The sequence below is a fragment of the Psammomys obesus genome, unplaced genomic scaffold, assembly GCF_907164565.1.
Source record: "Psammomys obesus unplaced genomic scaffold, mPsaObe1.curated_primary_1811, whole genome shotgun sequence".
NCBI lineage: Eukaryota > Metazoa > Chordata > Mammalia > Rodentia > Muridae > Psammomys > Psammomys obesus.
The window spans coordinates 17,161,398-17,182,491 of NW_026596051.1; the positions used below are offsets into that span (position 1 = coordinate 17,161,398).

The 21,094-nt window shown below is 42.0% G+C and overlaps 1 protein-coding gene across 5 annotated transcripts in view; it reads left to right on the top strand.

Moving 5' to 3' along the window:
• The window catches only part of Nsd2 (nuclear receptor binding SET domain protein 2), a 74,672-nt gene continuing 53,578 nt past the window's right edge, over window positions 1-21,094 (top strand). For 2 of the 5 annotated variants that reach the window (XM_055624019.1, XM_055624023.1), the window contains exons 1-4: window positions 1-65; window positions 843-912; window positions 17,449-18,074; window positions 20,393-20,555. In XM_055624019.1, the coding sequence (XP_055479994.1) occupies window positions 17,478-18,074; window positions 20,393-20,555 (760 nt within the window). In that variant the 5' untranslated portion in view covers window positions 1-65; window positions 843-912; window positions 17,449-17,477. Of the gene's footprint in view, window positions 66-783; window positions 913-2,956; window positions 3,019-17,448; window positions 18,075-20,392; window positions 20,556-21,094 lie in introns of those variants that run through there. The other 3 variants (XM_055624022.1, XM_055624020.1, XM_055624021.1) reach the window with 3 other exon arrangements.

A 21,094-nucleotide genomic window follows, 5' to 3' on the forward strand; every position in this document is an offset into this window, starting at 1 on the left:
CCGCCGCCGCCGCCGCCGCCGGACAGCCGCTGCCGGACAGCGCCGGAGGATGCAACGCAGAGCAGGTCACTGGGGCCGCCGGCCAACCGCCGCGGGAACTAACCGCTGGCCGGGGAAAGGGAGGCCGGGCCGGGAGGCCGGACGATCGAGGCCCGAGGGGTTGAGGGGGCGGCCCGGGGCGGGGGCCGAGGGCCGCCCGGCGCGGCCAGGACGGGGGAGGACGCGCGGCCCGAGGCGAGGGTGGAGGATCGGGCGGCCGGGGGGACGCGGCCTGAAGCGCCGGGCGGGCGCGCACGGCCGGCGACGGCTAACGGGGCGGCGGGCGCGCGGCCATGTTGGGCCCGCTGGCCGGGGCTGCACCTGTGCCGGGCCGGCGGGCGGCCGCCTTTGTTCCCGCGGCGCCGGGCGGGCCGAGCCGGCCTTTGTGCGGCGCGGGGCCGGGTGGCGCGGTGGGAGGGGCGGCCGGGTGGCCGGGGAGGCACTTTTTGTGTGCGGAAGCGTCCGGCGTTGACACTCGGGGCGCCGGCCGTTGGTCAGCGCGGCGCCGCGCCCGCCGGCCCTTGCGGGGCCTCGCAGGTGGAGACGAGGCTGGCTGGACCCGCGGACCCGCCCGGGGCTGTGGCCGCGCCTCACGGGGCGCGCTCCCTCGCTCGGGATGCGGCTCGCAGCCTAGGAGGCGCAGGGCGCGGCGAGCCGGACCCGTGGCGACCGAGCGCCTGATGACTGCCTTGGTTTTAAATCTCGGCATTTAAAAGATGTTTGGTTTGAGTTTCGGTGAGAAGAAAATGGATGAGGTTATCGCATAGGACCCGTTGCAACACTGAGCTTTTCTCCCTCCTCAGCTCAGGACGAGGTTTGACATTGACGACGAAACGGTATGAAATCGGATGTTCTGACTGGAATCATTTCCAGGTAGATAATTGTGTGTGTGTGTGTGTGTGTGTATGTGTGTGTGTGTGTGTGTGTGTGTGTGTGTGATAACGGACCCCGTAAAGAGACCAGTTCGATACCGAGGGAGTTGAGAATTATGTTAGAGAAGTTCCCAAGTATTGCCTGTCTAATCACAGACTTTGAAGGCCTTGACTTTTAAAGGAATTAAATTCCAAGATCATGCATTGATTAAATTAGTTATGTTTTATGTGTTTGAAATAAGGTCATCACCATAGAAAATAAGTTAGGAAGCATCTCACTTAGGAAGCTGAGACTTTTAATTGCCCCATTTCCCAGTTCCGGTTACATATTTAAGTCGATGATACATGTACATACATACTCACAAATACAAAGAGCACGGGGACAGCAAGTCCTGTAAACGCAGTTCTTTTCTGTGTGTTTTCTCATTCTTCAGGACCCAGAGTTCAAATCATAACTGCCGTCTAGAGATGAAGAGGGTTCACGCCTTATGCACTCGATTATTTTGAGTCATTTCCTTTTCTTTCCTTCCATTTTCTTCTCTGCCCAGCAGCCTTCATTTTTGGCTTGATGACTCTTAGTATGTGGACTTACTATTTGTGAATTTGTGTAAGCTTTTGTGAATAACTCCTACATACTCAGAATAAAAGCCCTCCCCTTTCTGGACTCTAATTTTAAGGGACAGTATTCCAGTTTTAATAGTATTTATATAGTTAACTTCATGAATTAAAAAAAATGGACAATTCTTCTGTGTGTGTAGATGTGATATGTTCATTGTAATGTTATAAACTCTCATAATTTGAAGTTTGTGGAGACATACAGAGAAAAACAGACTGCAAGTGAGATTACTAGGTTATTTTTGTGCAGCCAAGCTATACAGGGCTGTTAAGCCATTGCCTGTAGAAATGTGAAAAAGCAAAAGACTTAAGTCAGAACTGCAGAATGAGTCAGGCATTAGAGACCCTGTGGGTTACTTAAAGGAGGGGTCCAGCCTTTCATCTATTCAACATCCTTTCCAAGAAGTACTCAGTGTTTGAAAAGGTTTGCTCACATGGCAGAATGTGAACTAATTAGTTACTTCCTTTTTTTTTTTTTTTTCATTTTTGACAGTCCAGTGTAAAATGTGAATGTGGGTGGAATTAGACCAAGAAGTGAGGGTGAGAGGGTAGGAACCGCTATAACTGCCCTGTGTGGGCTTTGGAGTGACTCTCCTTACCAAGTAACTGCACATGTAAAAGATGGTGCTAAAATGAGCTCAAGAATAGAATTTGAATGTGTTTTTAATCCAGAAAATAACTTTCTTTGGGTAAGTGCTTTAATTAGAATGAAAAAATATTTTTTGAGACAGGGTCTTGGTAAGCCACTATGGCTGGCCTAGGACTTGCTACCTAGATTAGGATGGCCTTGAACTTTGAACAGTCCTCATAGTACTGAAGATGTGAAGGACTAATCTGGGGTACTGTGTGTATGTGTTGAAGGCTGAGCCCCGAACCTTGAATATTAGGTAAGCTCTCAACCACTGAGCAATGTCTTTAGTGCTGAAAATAAGTCTTTATGTTTACATATTCTAATAGTGTCTCTTTCCTGGTAAGTCGCTCAAGACTATAGAATGCGTACAACTTTAGATAAGTATTGTGGCTTCACGCTCCTCTTTCTTTTTGGTCAGTACAGCCAGAGTATCTCTCTTCCCAGGTTTGTAGTGTTCTGTCTTCACCCCAGGCTTTCGTACAGGTTGTTGTTGGGCACAGGCCTCGTATTGTTCTACATAGCACACAACACAGAGGCTGTTAATGGGGTTCTCATCTTTTGGATAAATTCGTAGAAGTGGGATTCTTAGTTTGGGCACCCTTGTTTCTGCTTTGACTTTTTCACATCAGAAATTCAATTAAATACTGCTAAGTGGGCATATGGCTTAGGCCAAGCAACCCATTTAATGTTAGCATATGACCTATTTGCCTTTCTTTAAGTCATGTCAGAGTAGGAAAGTTCCAGAAAGCTGAATGTGGAAGAGAGAGTTGAGCCGAGGTCCCCTTCAAGTACATCTTAGCTTGAGTTTCGTGTGGGAAGCTGAGTCCTGTGGGTTCTACCTGTTTTGGAAGGCCCTTGTAGGTATGATTTACTTCTTGTGTTTTATCTTTATTTGGTCTCTTCTGGCTAAATAATAAACAAGTAAATGTATGTCTTAGCTAAGGGGTCCAGTTTGCTGGTTTTTGCTCATCATGCTAAATGGAGATTAGCTTTTGAAACATTGCAAGTATGTAAGTGCAACAGATATAAACAAAGAGCAAGAGTTTCTGCTGTTTCTAGTTGTTGATTTCTCTGTATCATTGGGTGATACAAACATAACAATGGAAAGTATATAAAATATAAAAGCAAAGGGACTCACTTATGCACTAGATTAGGCTCATGTTTACAAACTATCAATATAGTTTGTTAGTTTCTCTGTGAATGGTTATTTATAGTGAACATTGTGGGAGAAAAGAGATAATAAAGTTAGTTCCAGGAGACCTAACACCCTTTTCTGGTCTCCTCTGGCACTAGACATGTGTATGATTCACATACATACATAGAGAGGCAAAAGACTCATCCATTTTAAATAATAAATCTTTAAAAAAATTTAATTAAGATTTATTTATGTGTGTGTTTGTGTGAGTGTATGCTGTGTGTGCGTTTGCCTGTGCCCAGTGAGGCCAGAAGAATGTGTCTCATCTTCTGGAGCTGAGGTTAGAGGTGATCCTGAGCCTCCCAACATGGGTTTGGGGAACCAAACTCTGGTTCGCTTGATGAGCAGCAGGTGCTTTTTCCCTTCCTTCCTTCCTTCCTTCCTTCCTTCCTTCCTTCCTTCCTTCCTTCCTTCCTTCCCTTTTTGAGATAGATTTTCTTTCTCTGTGTATTAGCCCTGGCTGTCCCATAATTCTCTTTGTAGACCAGGCTGGCCTCATACTCACAGAGATCTGTCCGCCTCTGCTGGGATTAAAAGTGTGCGCCACCACGCCTGCCTAGCATCAGCCACTCGTAACCACTGTGTTATTTCTCCAGTCCCCCATCTTGCTTATTTATTTGTGTGTATGCCTACTGCTCTTTTTTAAACACTCTTATTTATTTGGGGTGTTTAGGCCTCAACCTCCCTTCCAACCTCCCAAGCCTAAGCAGGAAAGAGAAGATTAGTGGGGAGAGAGGGCTACTTTATTTCTTCCAGCTGTTTAGGGTCAGTGGGTATTTTAGGGCTGTACCAATCTCTGTGAACAGCAGATGCAGCCAGCAATCTCCTCCAGGCTGCTGCACCCCGAAGTGTTTCTCTTCTGTCTGTCTGCTCCAGATCACCACACGGTCAGTCTCTAGCCTCCCCAAACTGCTACACGCCATCACCTTCTCTTTCTTGGCTCTCATATTTGCACTCTCAGAGTCCTAGATCATGCCCCTCTCTGTGCCTCTCGTGGAAGGTCGTTACCAGCTGGCAAAAGCCACACCTCACACTGGACAATTATTAACAGCTGTGGACAAACTATAGCCCAACTAAAATCCTACACTTGGGATTAAAACAGAACCGTATTTACATAACATAACCAGAACTTCCATTATATGAGTATATGCATACACGTATCTATGTAGAGGTCAGTAAATAATTTTCAGAGTTCTTCTACCATGAGTTCAGGGGTTTGAACTTAGGGCATTGGGCTTGCACTTTTATTTGCTTAGCCTTCTTGTCAGCTCCGTCCCATCTCTTTTTGCCATGGTTCCACTTGAGCCTTTGAATGTTTAGTTTTTGTTACTCTTTTCCTTTTTGTATGTATGCTCTGCCATGTGTGCATGGGCTTAGTTTTCCTTCAACTATGTCTTAACTTGAGCCTTATGCAGGAAGCCTCTATTTTGGAAGCATTCTGTTTTAGAAGGCTCTTGTAGGTAAGATTTGTGACTTCCCTTATCTTTTCTTGGTCTTTATTATCATCTGTTCTACATACACCTCTTGTTTGCCCTAAAAACTAGTCCCACTGTGTCTCAGAACACTGGAATACTGTTTGTTCTGTCTGGAGTATTCTCTAAGAGTCTGTGTGACTTGATTTTTACTCAGACTTCTTAGGCAATGTCCCTGACTAGTAGTTTAAAATACTCCCTTGATGCTGGGTGTGGTGGCTCATTCCTTTAATCCCAGCACTCAGGAGGTAGGAGGATCTGTGAGTTCAAGACCAGCCTGGCCCACTTAGTTCTAGACCATCCCGACCTATGTAGTGAAACCCTGTCTCAAAAAACAAACCACAAACATACTTGTCTTATAGTCCCTTCAGTCTTAGCATTTTCTCCATAGCATTATGTGTTTTATTTGTTAGTCCTTCCTGTCTCCTTTAAGGTATTTGTGTAGGAGGAGACTTGGTCTCTTGGCCTTTACCTTTAATAACTAAAATAGTGTCTGAAGACTGGCAGAAATGCACTGGCTATTTGAACTAACCATCATTCGGTCCTCATAGGATACTTTAAAAGTGATGTGGATAGGAGGGAGGTACAGGGGGGATACAACGTGAATAAACTGTAATTAATAAAAATAATTATAAAAAAGAGTGATGTGGATGAAGGGGGTTGTGTGAGCATACTTGAGGAGAAAGAGGAGAGCCTAGGACTGATGGCAGAGGTCAGTAAAAAGCCTGTAGGCCAGGGCTAGGATAAAGTACTAGACATAAGAAGTGGGGTAGGAAGAGAGAACAGATGCAGGAGTAGGAGCTGATGGGTATGTTTTTAAGTTACAATTACTTATCTGTATGTGTGTATGTAAGTGCTCATGCCGAGATTCACATGCCACCATGCCATGGTGTGCATATGGAGGTTAGAGGACAGTTAACAGGAGTTCTCTTCATCTGCTAATCGGTGAGTGAGAGGGAAGAAGGGCCTGGTTGGTGACGTACCTTGTTCTTTTTGAAAGAGGCTTTGATCTGTTTGTTTTGGAAAGTATCCTGGATCCATCCTGGTGTTCCATGGTACTCAGAAGACTCTCTAGGCCTAGAGGATCCCCTGTCTTCCTGGACTGTCCTCTGGCCAGTCTTTTGTTGTCCCAAGAGTATGCTGTCATGCTACCCATCTCACTTGAGATAAGTTTATTTGTTGAGCTTCAGGTTTTTTTTAAATTGTGGTTTATTTGTTTTGTTAGTTTGTATCTGTATGGGTGTTTTGTCTGCATGTTTGTACATAAATCGTGTGTGCCTAGTGTTTGCAGAGAGCAGAAGAGAGCATTGGTTTTCTGAGACTGAAGTTACATTGTGAGTCCTATGTTGGTGCTGGAAACTGAGTCCAGATCTTTGTAAGAGCAGCAAGTCTCTTGAATGCTGAGCCATCTCTACAGTCCCGCCATGGTTTTGATGGCTCAGATCTTGTCTCTGGAAAGCCTGCTTTCACTGGTGTTGCATATCTGGAACCAAAGCCCAGATATACCAGGTGTACTTGTACTAGATTTGTCATGGTGTTGTGTTAGGCCTCCAGCATGTTGCCCAGGTTTTAGATAGTTTTCAAGGGGAGGATCCTGACTGGTTCTTTGCATGTAGAAGGGACTCAGTTAACAAATGGAGTCAGATTTTTGGGCATTATCTGATATTTTCCTGCAAGTTTTTATTTCACAGGATTGTGTGGGTTTAGGTTCTTTTTTTTTCCAATTAGAAATAGGTCTGTATTGCTTCCTTTTAAAGATGAGAAGTTAGTGTCCTCTGTGTAGAGTTATGCTCTAGGCAGCTTAAGAAAAGTGAGCGTGCATCTGCGAGTGTGCGACATGTGGTATGTGGTTTGCATGTAGGGATAAGTGTACAACTTTCAGGACTCAGTCTGCTCCTACTGCATGGATCTTGGCCCCCCAATACAGCTTTGGAGTTGCAAATATTTTTTTTTCTTTTTCTGTTTGAAACAGTTTATCTGCGTAATCCTGGCTGTCCTGGAACTCTCTCTGTAGACTAGACTGAAGTTAGGGGTCTGCCTGTCCCAGCACAACCTTCCACCCCACCCCTGCATACCCTTGTGCCTTTTATTTTTTTAAATCTAGTTGAGTATTTTATGTCTGTGAGTGTATTGTCTGCATATATAGACACTGTGTATAGATACAACATGTGTGTCTGGTGCTGAAGGATGTCAGAAGAAGGCATTGGATATTTGGGATGGAGTTTAACATAGTTGTGAGCTACCATTTGGGTGTTGGGAATAGAATCCAGGTCCTTTGCTTGATCACTAAGCCAACTCTCCGCCCCTGCAAGTCTTCTTTACTTCATTTTAACAGAATATCACAGCAGGAAATCCCAGAGCTATTAGTTAAGTAACTTTCTTAAAGTCGCTATGCTTTATGTGATAAAGACTGGGCTTTTGAGGGGTCTGGGAAATTATTGTTCTGCCGCTCAGGAAAGGGTTTTAATTAAACTGAACTTATGCCTCATATTACCTTTCTTATTTTATTGTATTTACTTACTCTTTTTTAGTTTTTGAGGCAGTATTCCTGTGTAGTCCTGGCTAGTTTAGAACTTGGTGTGTATAACAGGCTGACTTTCAGCTTGTGGTTCAGATTGATTGATTGATTGATTGATTGATTGATTATTTATATTATAAATTATAACATATGCTTATAACATAATAAAATTATTATAACAAAGTATTATTATTATTATTAGAACTTCCAGTCCTCTTGCCTCCACCTCTCAAGTAGTAGGATCAAGAGGCATATATACCACCATATCCAGTTATGTGGTTCCAGTTTATGAGCCTCAGGCTTCTTGCACGCTATGCAAACCCTCTCCTGCCAGTTGTGCCATCTCCCCAGCTTCTTGTCTGGCATTTCTTTCTTTATTGAAGAAATAACTGAGATTAACCCTGTGACAGTAATAAGCCAGAACACTTGTCCTTCATCCAATGGAATTTGGAGACCTGTGAGCATGGGGGGGGGGGGGGAAGGACAAAAGATTTTACTTTTGGAAACCCATGCAATAGTCTTAAAGGGAAGAAAACAACTCCCAAGTTTTGGTGAATATCCATGTTCAACAGCTGATAAAACTACTGAAGAGAGAGAGATGTCTTAAACTATGCCACAGGCCTATGATTGGCAGAAGGGCACAGGAAACCTTAAGACTTAACCTGTTTTCTTCCACAAGGAAAGACAGGAGAGGACTGTAGAAGAGAAGAGGTTGGAATTACACTGACAGTGTGTAGGGTTTATTGGCATCTGTGTCTGGTTAACAGAAGACCTGGCTAAATACCATTTATCACATTGGAGGAAATTAGACATTAGCATACCTGAATGCTGAGGATGTAGTTCAGTAATAGAGCTTTAAAGGCCCTGGGCTCAGTCTCTAGCCTCATCATTCCAAAAAAAAGGGAAACAATGTCTAAATTTGTTACTAAGAAAAAACATGTTTGAAAAATTCTCTGATAGAGTTGTTATAAACAGCACAAGAATTTCTACTTTTTAAACACACAAACATTTACTAACATTTGCAGTATGGGATTTATTTTATACTCTTAACAGGAGAGAGGGTGAGTGTGTGGTTAGATCAGAACTGGTTTAGTGGGTGATAGTATAAGTATTTAGGTTCTGCCTGATCTATTTTATGTGTACTCAGAATTCCCAGAACAAAAAAGTAACTTGAAGAAAAGATCTAGGCACATTACTAGGGTGGTTTTACTGATGGTATTAGGAAGAACTTCCTCATGGGTTGATTTCGAGCAGAAGTAGAAGAGATTTGGGGTGTCACCTCAGTAGATGGTATATGTATATGCCATCACATCAGGAAAGCCCTCGTATTGCTAGAGTGGAAAGGCTGTAGAGGATCTGGGAAGATGTATGGGATGTTGGGGAGGATCTTTTAGATGTTGACTAAGTATTTTCATTCTGAGGCAATGTTAGGTTCCAGAGTGTTTTAAGGGAGTTAGGTGATGTGTGCAACATAAATTTATGTGCTTTGAAAAGCCTGTTTTTTAGAGGACACTGGATGCAGGTGATGGGATTAATGTTTGGTTTTGGTTTGGTTTTTGAGACAGGGTTTCACTATGTGGCCCTGGCTATCCTGAACTTGTTATGTAGACCAGGCTGGCGTTGAACTCATAGACATCCTTCTGTTTCTGCCTCCGGAGTGCTGGGATTAAAGGCATATGCCATCATGCTGGGTAGGAAGAGTATAAGTAACCAGCCTGCAGTTACTGTGTCTGTTCAGGTTAGACACTTTCCTTTTCTTTTTCTGCTTTGCGTGTCTAATACGTTTGAACATCTTGTCCCTTTGAAATTTGATGTGGCTGTGTGGTTTGCATTAGTTAGTGAAAAGTGGTACATTGTGGGCTGGAGAGATAGCTTAGCTGTTAAGAGCACTGGCTGCTCTTCCAGGACCTAGGTTCAATCCCTAGCTAGCATCTACAAGTTCACAAATGTTTGTAACTCTAGTCCCAGAAGATCAGATGTCCTCTGCTGGCCTCCATGGGCATTGCATGGGTGTGGTACACAAACATACAGGCAAAACACCCACACACATAAAAATAAGTGAAAAAAGTAGTGTATGTTTTATATATGTGTATACTTAAATTTATATTTATTTGAATGTGTGTGGTTTGCTTATTGGAATCCAAGGGTAATTTATAGGAGTGAGTTCTCTTCCTTTGACCACATGAGTTCTGGGGATTGAACTCAGGTCATCAGACTTGGTGGGAAGCATCTTTACCTTGCCAGCCCAGTGTACCACTTCTAAGTGAAAGTTGTTTTTTGTACTTTTTTTTTTAATCATTTTTTTTTTTTTTTTGGTCACATCAGGCAAATCACAGCCGTGTATGTGTGTATGTAACAGGTTGACACTGGCTGCCTTTGTTAATCACTCTTTACATTAATTGAAAACATTTTCAATACTCATTTATTCTCTGTGTGTGAGTGCTTGCTTACATGTTTGTTTGTATACCATTCAGTGTTCCTGAGGCTAAAGGAGGGCAGTTCCCTTGGAACTGGAATTAAACAGGTAGTGTGAGCCACCGTGTGGGTGCTGGGACCCAGTCCTGCCTCCTCTGCAGGAACAAAGTGTTCTTAACCGCTGAAGCATCTCTCCAGCCTTGCTGCCTCTTTTTTTTTTTTTTTTTTTTTTTTTTTTTTTGAGACAGGGTCTCTTTGTAGCCTCGCTGTCCTGGAACTCGCTGTGTAGACCAGGTTGCCCTCCGACTCCTAGAGATCTGCCGCCTCTGCCTCCCAAGGACACCACTATACCTTGCCTGCACCTTATTTTTTTGAGTTTCTTACTATTTTGGGTGGCCTGGCTGGCCAGTGAGCTCCAAAGGCCCTCCTATCTCCCCTTCGTAGTGTTGGGATCTGATCTCAGGTCTTCGTGCTTGCAAAGCAAATGCTTTACCAACTGAACTTCCTCACTTGCCTGTTTGAGTGAAAGTTTAAAAACGATATGTATGTTTTTATCATTTCTTGCCCTAGCTCCTGAATAATGAGACAGAGACCTTTTTGTTGTGAGTTTTAGGCATTGTAGCTGGGCAGATACTGAACTGTTGCAACCCAAGTATGCTGGCCTAGCCTACTTCCCAGTCACCTGTCATCTTAGTCTTGCTTTGGCTGTTCCTTCTTCATCCTTGCCCTCATGGTGACCCTTCTCTCTCTGGTTCCCACCTGAGACCCCTTCTCTGGGATTGGAAGTTCTGCCTTTGTAGAATTGGCTGGTCTCGAACTCAGAGCAGTCTGCCTGCCTCTGCTTTCCGGAGTGCTGGGATTAAAGGTGTGCACCACCACACCTGGCTTCTCTATTTTATCTTTCACTTTTTCAAACTAAAAGACATACATTAAAGACCAGTTGCTATGACATTAGATGTAACCATATGGTTTTTGTATGCCTGCCCTTGCTCTGAATAATGACACAGAGGCCTTTATATTTATTAAAAGCTTAAGGCACTATAGCTGAGTAGATACTCAGCTATTCTAACCTGACAGTACCTGGCCTATATCCTGACATGTTTCTCATTACCTGCCATCTTAGTTTCATCCTAGCGCCTGCTTCATCTCTGTCCTGATGGCAACTCCCCTCTCCTTCCCACCTGATATCTACCCTCTCACTGGGTTCTGAAGTCCCACCTTCCTCTCCTGCCCAGCTATTGGCCATTCAGCTCTTTATTTAATGAATCAGAAGGTGATGAAGAACAATGTTTACAAAATAATGAGGTAGGAGATGCTTCATAATAATGACAATACCAAAGTGTGGTCTGTAATCAGATCTCTGCTGGCACAGAAATCGGCATTTAAATAATACAGAAACAGTGCACAGACATCACTTCAACAATTAGGAACATAGGCCTCTTATTACCAAGACAGCATCTTTGCTTTCAGTTGTTGTTTCTGGTATTTATTTATCCTTTGTTTAAACAACTTACTTATGTTGCCAATTTAAAAACTTTGACATTAGGTTACTTTATCATAGAAGCTTACACCCACGCTGGCTCTCTCTCTTTCTCTTTCTTTCTTTGATTTATTCATTCATTAATCTAGCTAGCTAGCTAGCTAGTCAGTATGAAGTCTTTTGTATCTGGTGTTTTTACTTATTTTCAAGGCTTATTTATGTCAGCATAAGTCAGTACTTTCATCCTTTTTTAAAATTTACTTTTATTATTTTTGATTATGAGTATGTCTACCTGAAGGGCAGAGGCATTAGATTCTTTGGTAAATTGTGAGCTGGCTGACGTGGGTGCTGGGAGCTGAACTCATACCCTCTGCAAGAATAGTATATGTTCTGAGCTACTGAGCCATCTCTCCAGCACTGCACCCCTTCCCTGTTTTTTTATTTATTTTATTTTATTTTATTTTATTTTATTTTATGTGCGTTAGTGTGAAGGTGTCAGATTCCTTGGAATTGGCATTACAGACAGTTTTGAGCTGCCATGTATGTGCTGGGAATTGAACCTGGGTCCTTTGGAAGAATAGACAGTGCACTTAACCACTGAGCCATCTATCCAGATGGCTGTTGTTGTTTTTTTTTTAAGATTTATTTATTATGTATACATTATTCTGTCAGCACGTACACCTGCACACCAGAAGAGAGAACCAGATCACATTATAGATGGTTGTGAGCTACCATGTGGTTGCCGGGAATTGAACTCAGGACCTTTAGGAAGAGCATTCAGAGCTCTTAACCTCTGAGCCATCTCTCCAGCCCCCTTTCCCTGTTTTTAAGACAGGCACTTGTAAGCCAGATATGGTGCACACTGTAATCCCTGCACTTGGCAGGAGGATCCCTATGAGTTTGAGCCAGTCTGGTCTACATGTTGAATTCTGAGACAGTCAGGGACTACATAAGAGACATGTCTCAAACAAACAAAAAAACTGCCTGCCCCACAGAAGTCAAAAGATGTCAGATCCCTGAGAACTGGTGTTGACAATTGTGAGACTCTTTGTGGATCTTGGGACTAGAACCCTGGTCCTCTAAAAGAGTAACAAGTAGCCTAACCACTGATCTATCTCTTCAGCTCCACCTCTCACTTCTTAAAACTTTTCTTCAGTCTTTTTATTTAAGTATATGAGTGTTTTGTTTTGTTTGTTTTTTCCTTCTTCTCATGTGTGCCTGGTGCCCACTGACGCCTGAAGAGGCTGTTGTGATTGTGAGCCATCATGTGGGTGGGTATTTGGAACTGAACCCAGGTACTATCGAAGATTAGAAAGTTGGAGGTCCTGTTGGAGGATCTTCCATTTGGGTGGCTTATACACTCTCTGTAACTATAGCTTCAAGGGATCCAATGCCCTTTTCTGTACTCCACAGGCACCTGCATTCACATATGCACAGACTTGCCCACCCACCCACACATAATTAAAAACAAAAGTAAATCTTCAAATATGAAAATTATTTTAGAATGGCAAACTCTTTTCACCTTTGCAGATTGATCTTTACTTCTGGGTTTATGAAGGGGCTATGTGTAAGGCTCACTTCATCTGCACATTTGATACATTCAGCTTCATGTTTGCATGATAATTTATCTGGGCATAAAGTTCTAGTAAAGAAGTTACTTTCCTTCACATGTTGGTCACAGGACAATTTTTGTAGAGTTTCCCTTCCACCTTTATGTGTGTTCCAGGGATTGAACTCAGGTAGGCAGGCTTGTTGTTGACTGTTAATCACTTTTATCTGCTGAGTCTCAGTCTCTGGCAATTCTTTTTTTCTTCTTTTAAAATTGATCTTAGAGATCTGTAGAACATAGGATCTTGGAAATGCTAGGTAAGAGTTAATTCACGGAGCCATCCTAAGTTAGTAATTCCATCCTAAGGTACTCTTTTGGGTTCTTAGTAATAAAGATGTTCTTAATTTTCATGTTCTGAAGTTTCAAATGTTGATCTGGAGGCCTGTTTTATTTATCTTTCTCTGAGCATAAGAAGCTCATAATCTGAATTAAGGTGTCCTTTATTGGCCATCCCTTTGAAAATTGCCTTTCTACTATTCTTCCCTGGCTTTCTAGAATTCTCTTTAAGATATAAGCTTCTTGAAAGCAATCTTTGTTTATTTCTGATGGGATGTTATATATGGGGTAACATATATGATAGAATTTAGCATTTTGACTATTGAAAAGTGTACATAGGGACTTGTGGGTGCAGCTCAGTTGTAGAACATTATTTACCTTTATTTACCTAATATGTATGAGGTCCTGACTTCAATGTAAAAAAACCAAGAAACAACCAGATTTTTAAAATCCAGGTGAGATTTCTGTGAGTTCATAGTCAGCTTGGCCTACATAGTTAATTGAAGGCCAGGGCTGTATAGGAAGATCCTGTCTCAGGAAAAAAAAAAAAATTTTTTTTTCTGTGGGAATAAGCATATTTATGTTTTTAATTTTAATAAGTTATTTGTCAGAATCTCACTATGTAGCCCTGGCTGGAGCTTACTGTGTAGACAAGGCTGTCATAGCAGTTATATAAATCTGCCTGCTTCTGCCTCCAAAGTGTCAGGATCAGGATTAAAGGCCTGTACCATTATGCCTGATTCTCAACTTGAACTTAAAATAAAGAATTGATTGTACCTGTTTCTGTACTATTATCAGAGGACTACTTTGTGAAATGCTTTTACTGGCTGAGCTATTTCTCTAGCCCACCACCGCTTCCTTTAAAGCATTTCTTCCATGCCTGGTGCTAACAACTTTTAGTTTATATTTCTCAAGGTATTTGACCATTTTTCTTGAAGGCTATTTTTTCAATATGTGAAATTGACAGCCTTTCAATAACTGTACATTGGCTCTGGTTGGCCTTCCTTTCCTTTTTCCTTTTTCCTTTTTCCTTTTTTCTTTTTTCTTTTTTCTTTTTTCTTTTTTCTTTTTTCTTTTTGAGGCAGGATTTCACTATATAGCCTTGGCTGTCCTGGAAGTTACTCTGTAGACCAGGCTGGCCTCAGACTCACCAAGGTCCACCTGCCTCTGGCTCTTGAGTGCTGGGATTAAAGATGTGTGCCACCACTGCCAGGTTCTCTCTCTCTCTCTCTCTCTCTCTCTCTCTCTTTTGGGAGGAGGTGGTGGTACTATCCTTAACCCCAGCACTTAGGAGGCAGGTGGATCTCTATGAGTTCAAGGCCAGCCTGGTCTACAGAGTGAATTCCTGGATAGCCAGGAATACAAAGAAACCATGTCTCAAAACAGATGTATATAGGTGTTTTGTCTGAGTATATGTCTATGTAACCTGTGCATGTATGTTACCCAAGAAGCCCAGTAGAGGATATCGGATCCCCTGAGATTGTAGTAACAGAAGATTGTGAGCCTCCATGTGGGTTCTGGGAATTGAATTCTAGGTCCTCTGGAAGAATAGTCATTGTGCTTAACCTCTGAGCTATCTCTCTAGTCCCTGGCCTTGGTTTTCGGTTAAGTCAACTATCTGTATTACTGTTCTGTATTTAAATGGATATTTTAAAGTTTTGTTGCTGTAGATTGAATCTAGAGCATTGTATGTGCTAGACAGACTAGACAGACACTCCACTAGTGAGATAAATACTCCAGTCCATGATTTATCTATTTTTGTTTTTTAAAGATTTATTTTTACTATGTGTATATTTCTCTTTATGGGTATATGCATGTGAATGCAGGCTCCCCTGGAGGCTGGCAACATAAGATCTTCCCACATCAGATCTCTCCGGAGCTGGAATTACAAATTGTGAGCTGCCAGTGGGTGTGTTAGGAACTGAGTTTGGGTCCTCTGGAAGAGCAGTACACACTCTTTTGAAAAAGATTGTTTTATGTGTATGCATGTTTTGTCTGTGTCTATGTTTATGGACTACATGTGTGTTTGGTGTCCACAGATGTCAGAAGAGAGGGTGTTGTATCCCTAGGGACAAGAGTTCTGGGTGGTTGTGAACCAGTGTGTGGGTGCTGGGAATTGAACCTGGGTCCTCTAGAAGAAAAGCCAGTGCTCTTTAATAGCTGAGCCATCTCTCCAGGTCCCAGTAAATATCCATAACTACTGAACTGTCTCTCCAGCCTAAGCTCTTAATTTTTGAAATATACTCCCTGTAACTCAGGATGGCCTTGAGCTTACAACGTAGCCTGGACTTAATTGACTCTGTTGAGTGACATTTATTTGTTTATATATATATTTATTTGATTTTTTTTTTCTGTTTTTCACCAGTTTGAATTATGTGCTTTGGTATGAGTTTCTTGTATTTTCATCATGCTTGGGATTTGCTAAGCTATAACTATTAGTTTGTCTCACTAAATTGGGACCATTCTCAAGTATTTTTCTGACTCATTCTCTTTATTTTCAGTGTGGGAGTGCAGACTTAATTTTGTTCCACAGCATGGTGAAATGGTATTCTGCCTTCTAATTTTTTTCCGGTTTTAAAGTATAGATATTTTTCATCTAGTTTCAAGTTTGTTTTTTTTTTTTTAAGAAGATTTATTTATTATGTTTACAGTGTTCTGCTTGCATGTGTACCTAGAAGAGAACATCAGATCTCATTATAGATGGTTGTGAGCCACCATGTGGATGCTGGGAGTTGAACTCAGGACCTCTGGAAGCGCAGCCAGTGCTCTTAACCTCTGAGCCATCTCTCCAGCCCTAGTTTCAAGTTTTTTGACTCTTCCATTTTCTCAAATGTGCTTTTGAAAAGTTTGTTTTTGAGAGAGGGTCTCTCTTTGTAGTTGAGGCTGACCTTGAAACTCTGTAGACCATGGGGCTGGAAAATTGCTCAGTGGTTAAGGGTTAGCGTTGATTTTTCTAGAAGACTGAGCTTGAGTTCAAGCAACCATTTTGGGTATCTATGAGTTGCACACATGTAGACATACACATGAATAAAAATAAATAAAGGATAGGAATCTCTTGACCAGGCTGGCCTTGCATTCAGAAAGATCCTCGTGCCTCTGCCTGCTGAGTGCTAGGATTAAAGCTGTGCCCACCACATCTAGCTTCCATTAAGACAGTCTGTTAAGGGGTTGGAGAGATTGCTCAGTGGTTAAGAACACTTGCTCCTCATGCAGAGGACTTAGGTTTCATTTCCAGCACCCACATGGTGCCTCACAACAATCTTTTAATTGCAGTTCCGTGGGACCCAGGGACCTCTTCAGACCCTTGTGGGCACTAGACACTAAGCACTCTGTGGCGCACAGACATATCCGCAGGCAAGACACTGGTGCGCAGTGTTGTTGGTGGTGTTTTTGAGACAGGATTTCTCTGTGTAGTCCTAGATGCCTTGGAACTCACTCTGTAGACGAGGCTGGCCCCAAACTCACAGAGATCCACCTGCCTCTGCTCCCCCTAGTGCTGGGATTAATGGTGCACACCACCACACCCGCCAGCTATAAATTTTCTACTCTTTCCTTCATCCTTTTCACCTTTCTCAATAATTGGGATTGAACCCAAGGCTTGGTGCATAATGGGCAATCACCCTACTACTTGAGCACATCCCTAGCTCTCTATACTTTTTGAGACAGAGTTTTATTAAGTTAGCTAGGCAGGTTTTGAATTTACTCAGTAGCTCATAAAGGCCTCAAACAGGTGATCTTCCTAACCTATTCTAGTGTGGCAACATAAAGTCTTTTTAGTGATATCTGCTTCTTTGTTGCCATTTTTAATTATTTTAATTTAAAAAATGTGTATGAGTATCTTGCCTCTGTATCTGTGCACCACAAGTGTGCCTGGTGCCTGTGGAGGCTAGAAGGGAGTGTGAAATTCTTGGAGTTGCAGGTGGTTGTGAGCCACCATGTAGTTTCTGAAAACTGAAACTGGGTCCTCTGCAAGAGTAGTAAATGCTCTTCACTGATGAGCCAGTGCTTTAGCCCACAAGTTAAATTCTTAAGTTAGGCATCCTGCTGTACTGGTTGTTGGTGGTAGTGGTATACCTGGATTTTATTCTCCCATATGATTTTACATATCATACGATTTCATGTCTTTTCATTTGCATTTTGTGATATTAAAATTGCCTTCTACAGCCCAAATTATATAAACCATCATAAATTGCCTCATAAGACAAATCAGAATAAAACCCAACTACGACAAAGATATAGAGATGTTGGCATACTTATCCTAGGCTTAAAATGTAATATGTTGCTTTTTTTTTTTTTTTACTTTTTTTTTTTTTTTAAATGTTGTAGTGTTCTAAGAACCAAAGCATCTAGGCTGGATGGAATTTAGCATCAGAAAAAGTCCTCTTTCTGTTCAAAAAGTTGTAAAGTGCATGAAGATGAAGCAGGCACCAGAAATCCTTGGCAGTGCAAATGGAAAGACTCAGAACTGTGAAGTGAATCACGAATGTTCTGTATTCATCAGCAAAGCTCAACTTTCTAACAGCCTACAGGAAGGGGTCATGCAGAAATTTAATGGCCATGATGCACTCCCCTTTCTTCCAGCAGAGAAGTTGAAAGATCTTACTTCCCGTGTGTTTAACGGAGAACCTGGTGCTCATGATGCAAAATTGTGTTTTGAGTCCCAGGAAGTGAAAGGAATTGGGACACCACCCAATACAACCCCTATCAAAAATGGCTCTCCAGAAATTAAACTGAAAATCACCAAAACATACATGAATGGGAAACCGCTTTTTGAATCTTCAATTTGTGGTGACAGTGCTGCTGATGTGTCTCAGTCAGAAGAAAATGGACAAAAATTGGATAATAAGACTAGGAGGAACAGGAAGAGGAGCATAAAATATGACTCTTTACTGGAGCAGGGCCTTGTGGAAGCAGCTTTAGTGTCCAAGATCGCAAGTCCTGCAGAAAAAAAGGTATTTGTGAAGGATTCTGTTGGGTTATGTGACAATGAATGGTGAGCATGAGACCCATGTGGAATACCTTAACATGTATGATGTCAGGTAGAGGGATGGGAAACCACCATTTGCTGCCATTTGCTGCCATTTGCTGCCGTCTTGCCTTGGCCCTGTGCAGGTGATGCTGATGGAGGCTTGGCTCCTGGTTGGTTGTCGGGCTTCCAGATGTCTGGACATTGCCTTCTTTAGGTACCACTGGCACAAGTTGTGCACTTGAGATCCTAGTGCAGTAGGATAAAAACCCAGACGTGGTTGTCCACATCTTTAATTCCAGCACTTAAAAACAGAGAGGTAGGTGGATTTCTGAGTTCAAGGTCAGCCTATTAAAACCCTGTCTGAAAAAAAAGAAAGAAAGAAAAAAAAGCAAAGTAAGAACAACAATTTTTGAATTGAAGTCTGTCAGTTTTCATGACCTTGTAAGGTCTGTTGTTTTTATGGGTCCATCTCTCAGGTATTTTTAGGCTGACTGGTCAGGGGAGATACATTAAACTTAAGTCTGTGCCATCTAGTGAATGATGGAGCAGAGCTGTGCTCTGCAGAGGTGCTGCTGTAATCTTCTGTGCATCTGCCACTGTCTGCTCAGTGGTTTTTCTGAAGTAGTACTTCAGCAGCTGGCTGCCTCCTTGACAACTGAAGTGTCGCACACCTTCTGATTTTTAGTGCAGAGCTCAGCATTTTGTTTATAAGCAGGCATGTGCTGATTTCATCCAGCAAAGACTGAGGAGGAAAAGCTCTGACTTCAGGTCGAAGAACATGGGGTTCTTACTCTGTTAGATGGTTTCTGTCACTAGTGTCATAAAAGTGACCTGCAGAGTGGTCCTGACAGTTGAGTGAGTATAAATCATGTAAACAGCTAAGTGACCTTGGCCTTGATAGAAAGAAATGAAGCAGATCCCTGCTCATTCAGTCTGGTGGCCTGAAGGGTACCAGGTGTTTGTTAACCTTCCGTTGCAGCCAGTGGTACACCCACTGAGAAAACTCGGGACAGGAAAGTTGAAACTCATAAGAATTGTGGGCATCATGAAAGTTGGAATATTTAGTTAAAAATTGTAGTTGTGAAATTTTGTTTAGAATTACCACAGATAGAGAACAGTTGAAGTTTCCTTGAAATCCTTAAAACCACAGAGTGCTTTGAGGTTTTAAAAGCAATGTTTTTGAGGAGCTGTTCCATTCTTGCTAACGTAATTCCAAAGGCAAATCTTTGTTTTTCCCTTTTTTTGGGTGTGGGGTGGGGCAGGGCAGGGCATGGTTTCTCTATGTAGTCCTGACCTGGAACTCACAGATATCTGCGTGTCTCTGCTTCCTAAGTGCTGGGATTTGGGATTAAAGGTATGCACCACCATGCTCATCCCATAGGTAAATCTTTTGAAGACCAATATAATAACCTGGGCTGATGTAGAGGTTTTTAGACATGCCTATAGTGTAGTGAACCTTAAAAGACTTTCACATTTCTTTGAAGGGGCCTATGCGTATTGTCACAGACTAGCCTTTTCTTCCTAGTCCTGCCACTTGAGTCCCCTCTACTATACAGCGAGGTAATACTGAGATGCTGTGCAATTATTTGAGTTAACATCTCCTGAAAGTATAATATGAATCTCCGGTAGCCTTCACTGCCATACTTACAAATCTGTAACAGCCAATGAGATTTGTGGGTAATTACGCAACAGGAGCAGGACTTACAGTGGCTTGAGGAAGAATTGCCCTGAGAGAGGGTGTTCAATTTGCCCATGTTCCAGAGATGGAGAAACTGAACTTCATAGAGCTTTGAGTACTCAGAAAGCATGCTCACACATGCGTGCAAAATGCTTATCTCTGCACTAGTGGTGTGGCTAGGATCCCTGCTTCAGCACAGACTGTTGATATGTTGATTGGGGCATGTATTCTCAAAGACTAACTATCAGATATGTATGTGGCCAGGGCAGGGAGCAATATGTTTGAAGGTTTTGTGAATAAAGCACCAGCTTTATTGTAGTATTGAGAACACACTGTATCTCAGGCCATATGATAATGCTGTAGGTGAGAAAAGCAGCTGTGAGAAGTGATTGATATTGGAGATGAATATGTGAAATATGTTAAGGGAAGCATTCTCTGAAGATCGGGCCTTAAGAGCATTGAAGACCCGTGCTCTTCCTACAAGTCACATCCCCAGTCTTCCACACTATGTGTTTTGGACCTTTAATTAACTTCTGATTAATACTTGTTCTTTTATAGATAAAAGGCTGAATTTAAGGGTAATTATTGAATATTAATGTTTGTCTTTTGGTGTTCACTTTCAGATTCCAGTTAAAAAGGAGTCCTGTCCAAATCCTGGCCGAGACAGAGACCTCTTGTTGAAATACAACGTTGGTGACTTGGTATGGTCCAAAGTGTCGGGTTACCCTTGGTGGCCTTGCATGGTTTCTGCTGATCCACTTCTTCACAACCATACCAAACTTAAAGGTACTAAATTTTGACTCTGTTTCCATCTTCCTGTTCTGTACCAAACCTTTCTAATTTGTATGTTTCTTTCCAATGATTTGCTAAGTGGCCTTACTAGCTACTTTTGTAGCTTTGCCCAAGGTGGGTGATTGGGTGAGATATGATATATTCATTTCCTAAATTTAGGCTTCATCAGATTGAACTGGTACTAACAGGGAATCAACTGTTTAAGAAAATTTATTTTAGAGTTAATTTATTTTAGTGTTTTGCCTGTGTATGTGTGTGTGTGTATATGAACCACATAATTACCTGGAGCCCATGGAAGAAGAAGGCATTGGCTCTTTTGAAACTGGATTTATGGAATGTTATGAGCTACTGTATGGGTGATAACAACTGAACATGGGTCCTCTGTAAGAACAAGTGGCTTTAAACCACTGAGCCATCTCTCTCTAGCTGGGGAAACACTCTTTATATTGTATTTAGCTCCAAGTTTTATGATAAAAATTATTATAGTAATTGTTTATTTGTAGATTAATATTTTATAATACATTAAGTTAGAA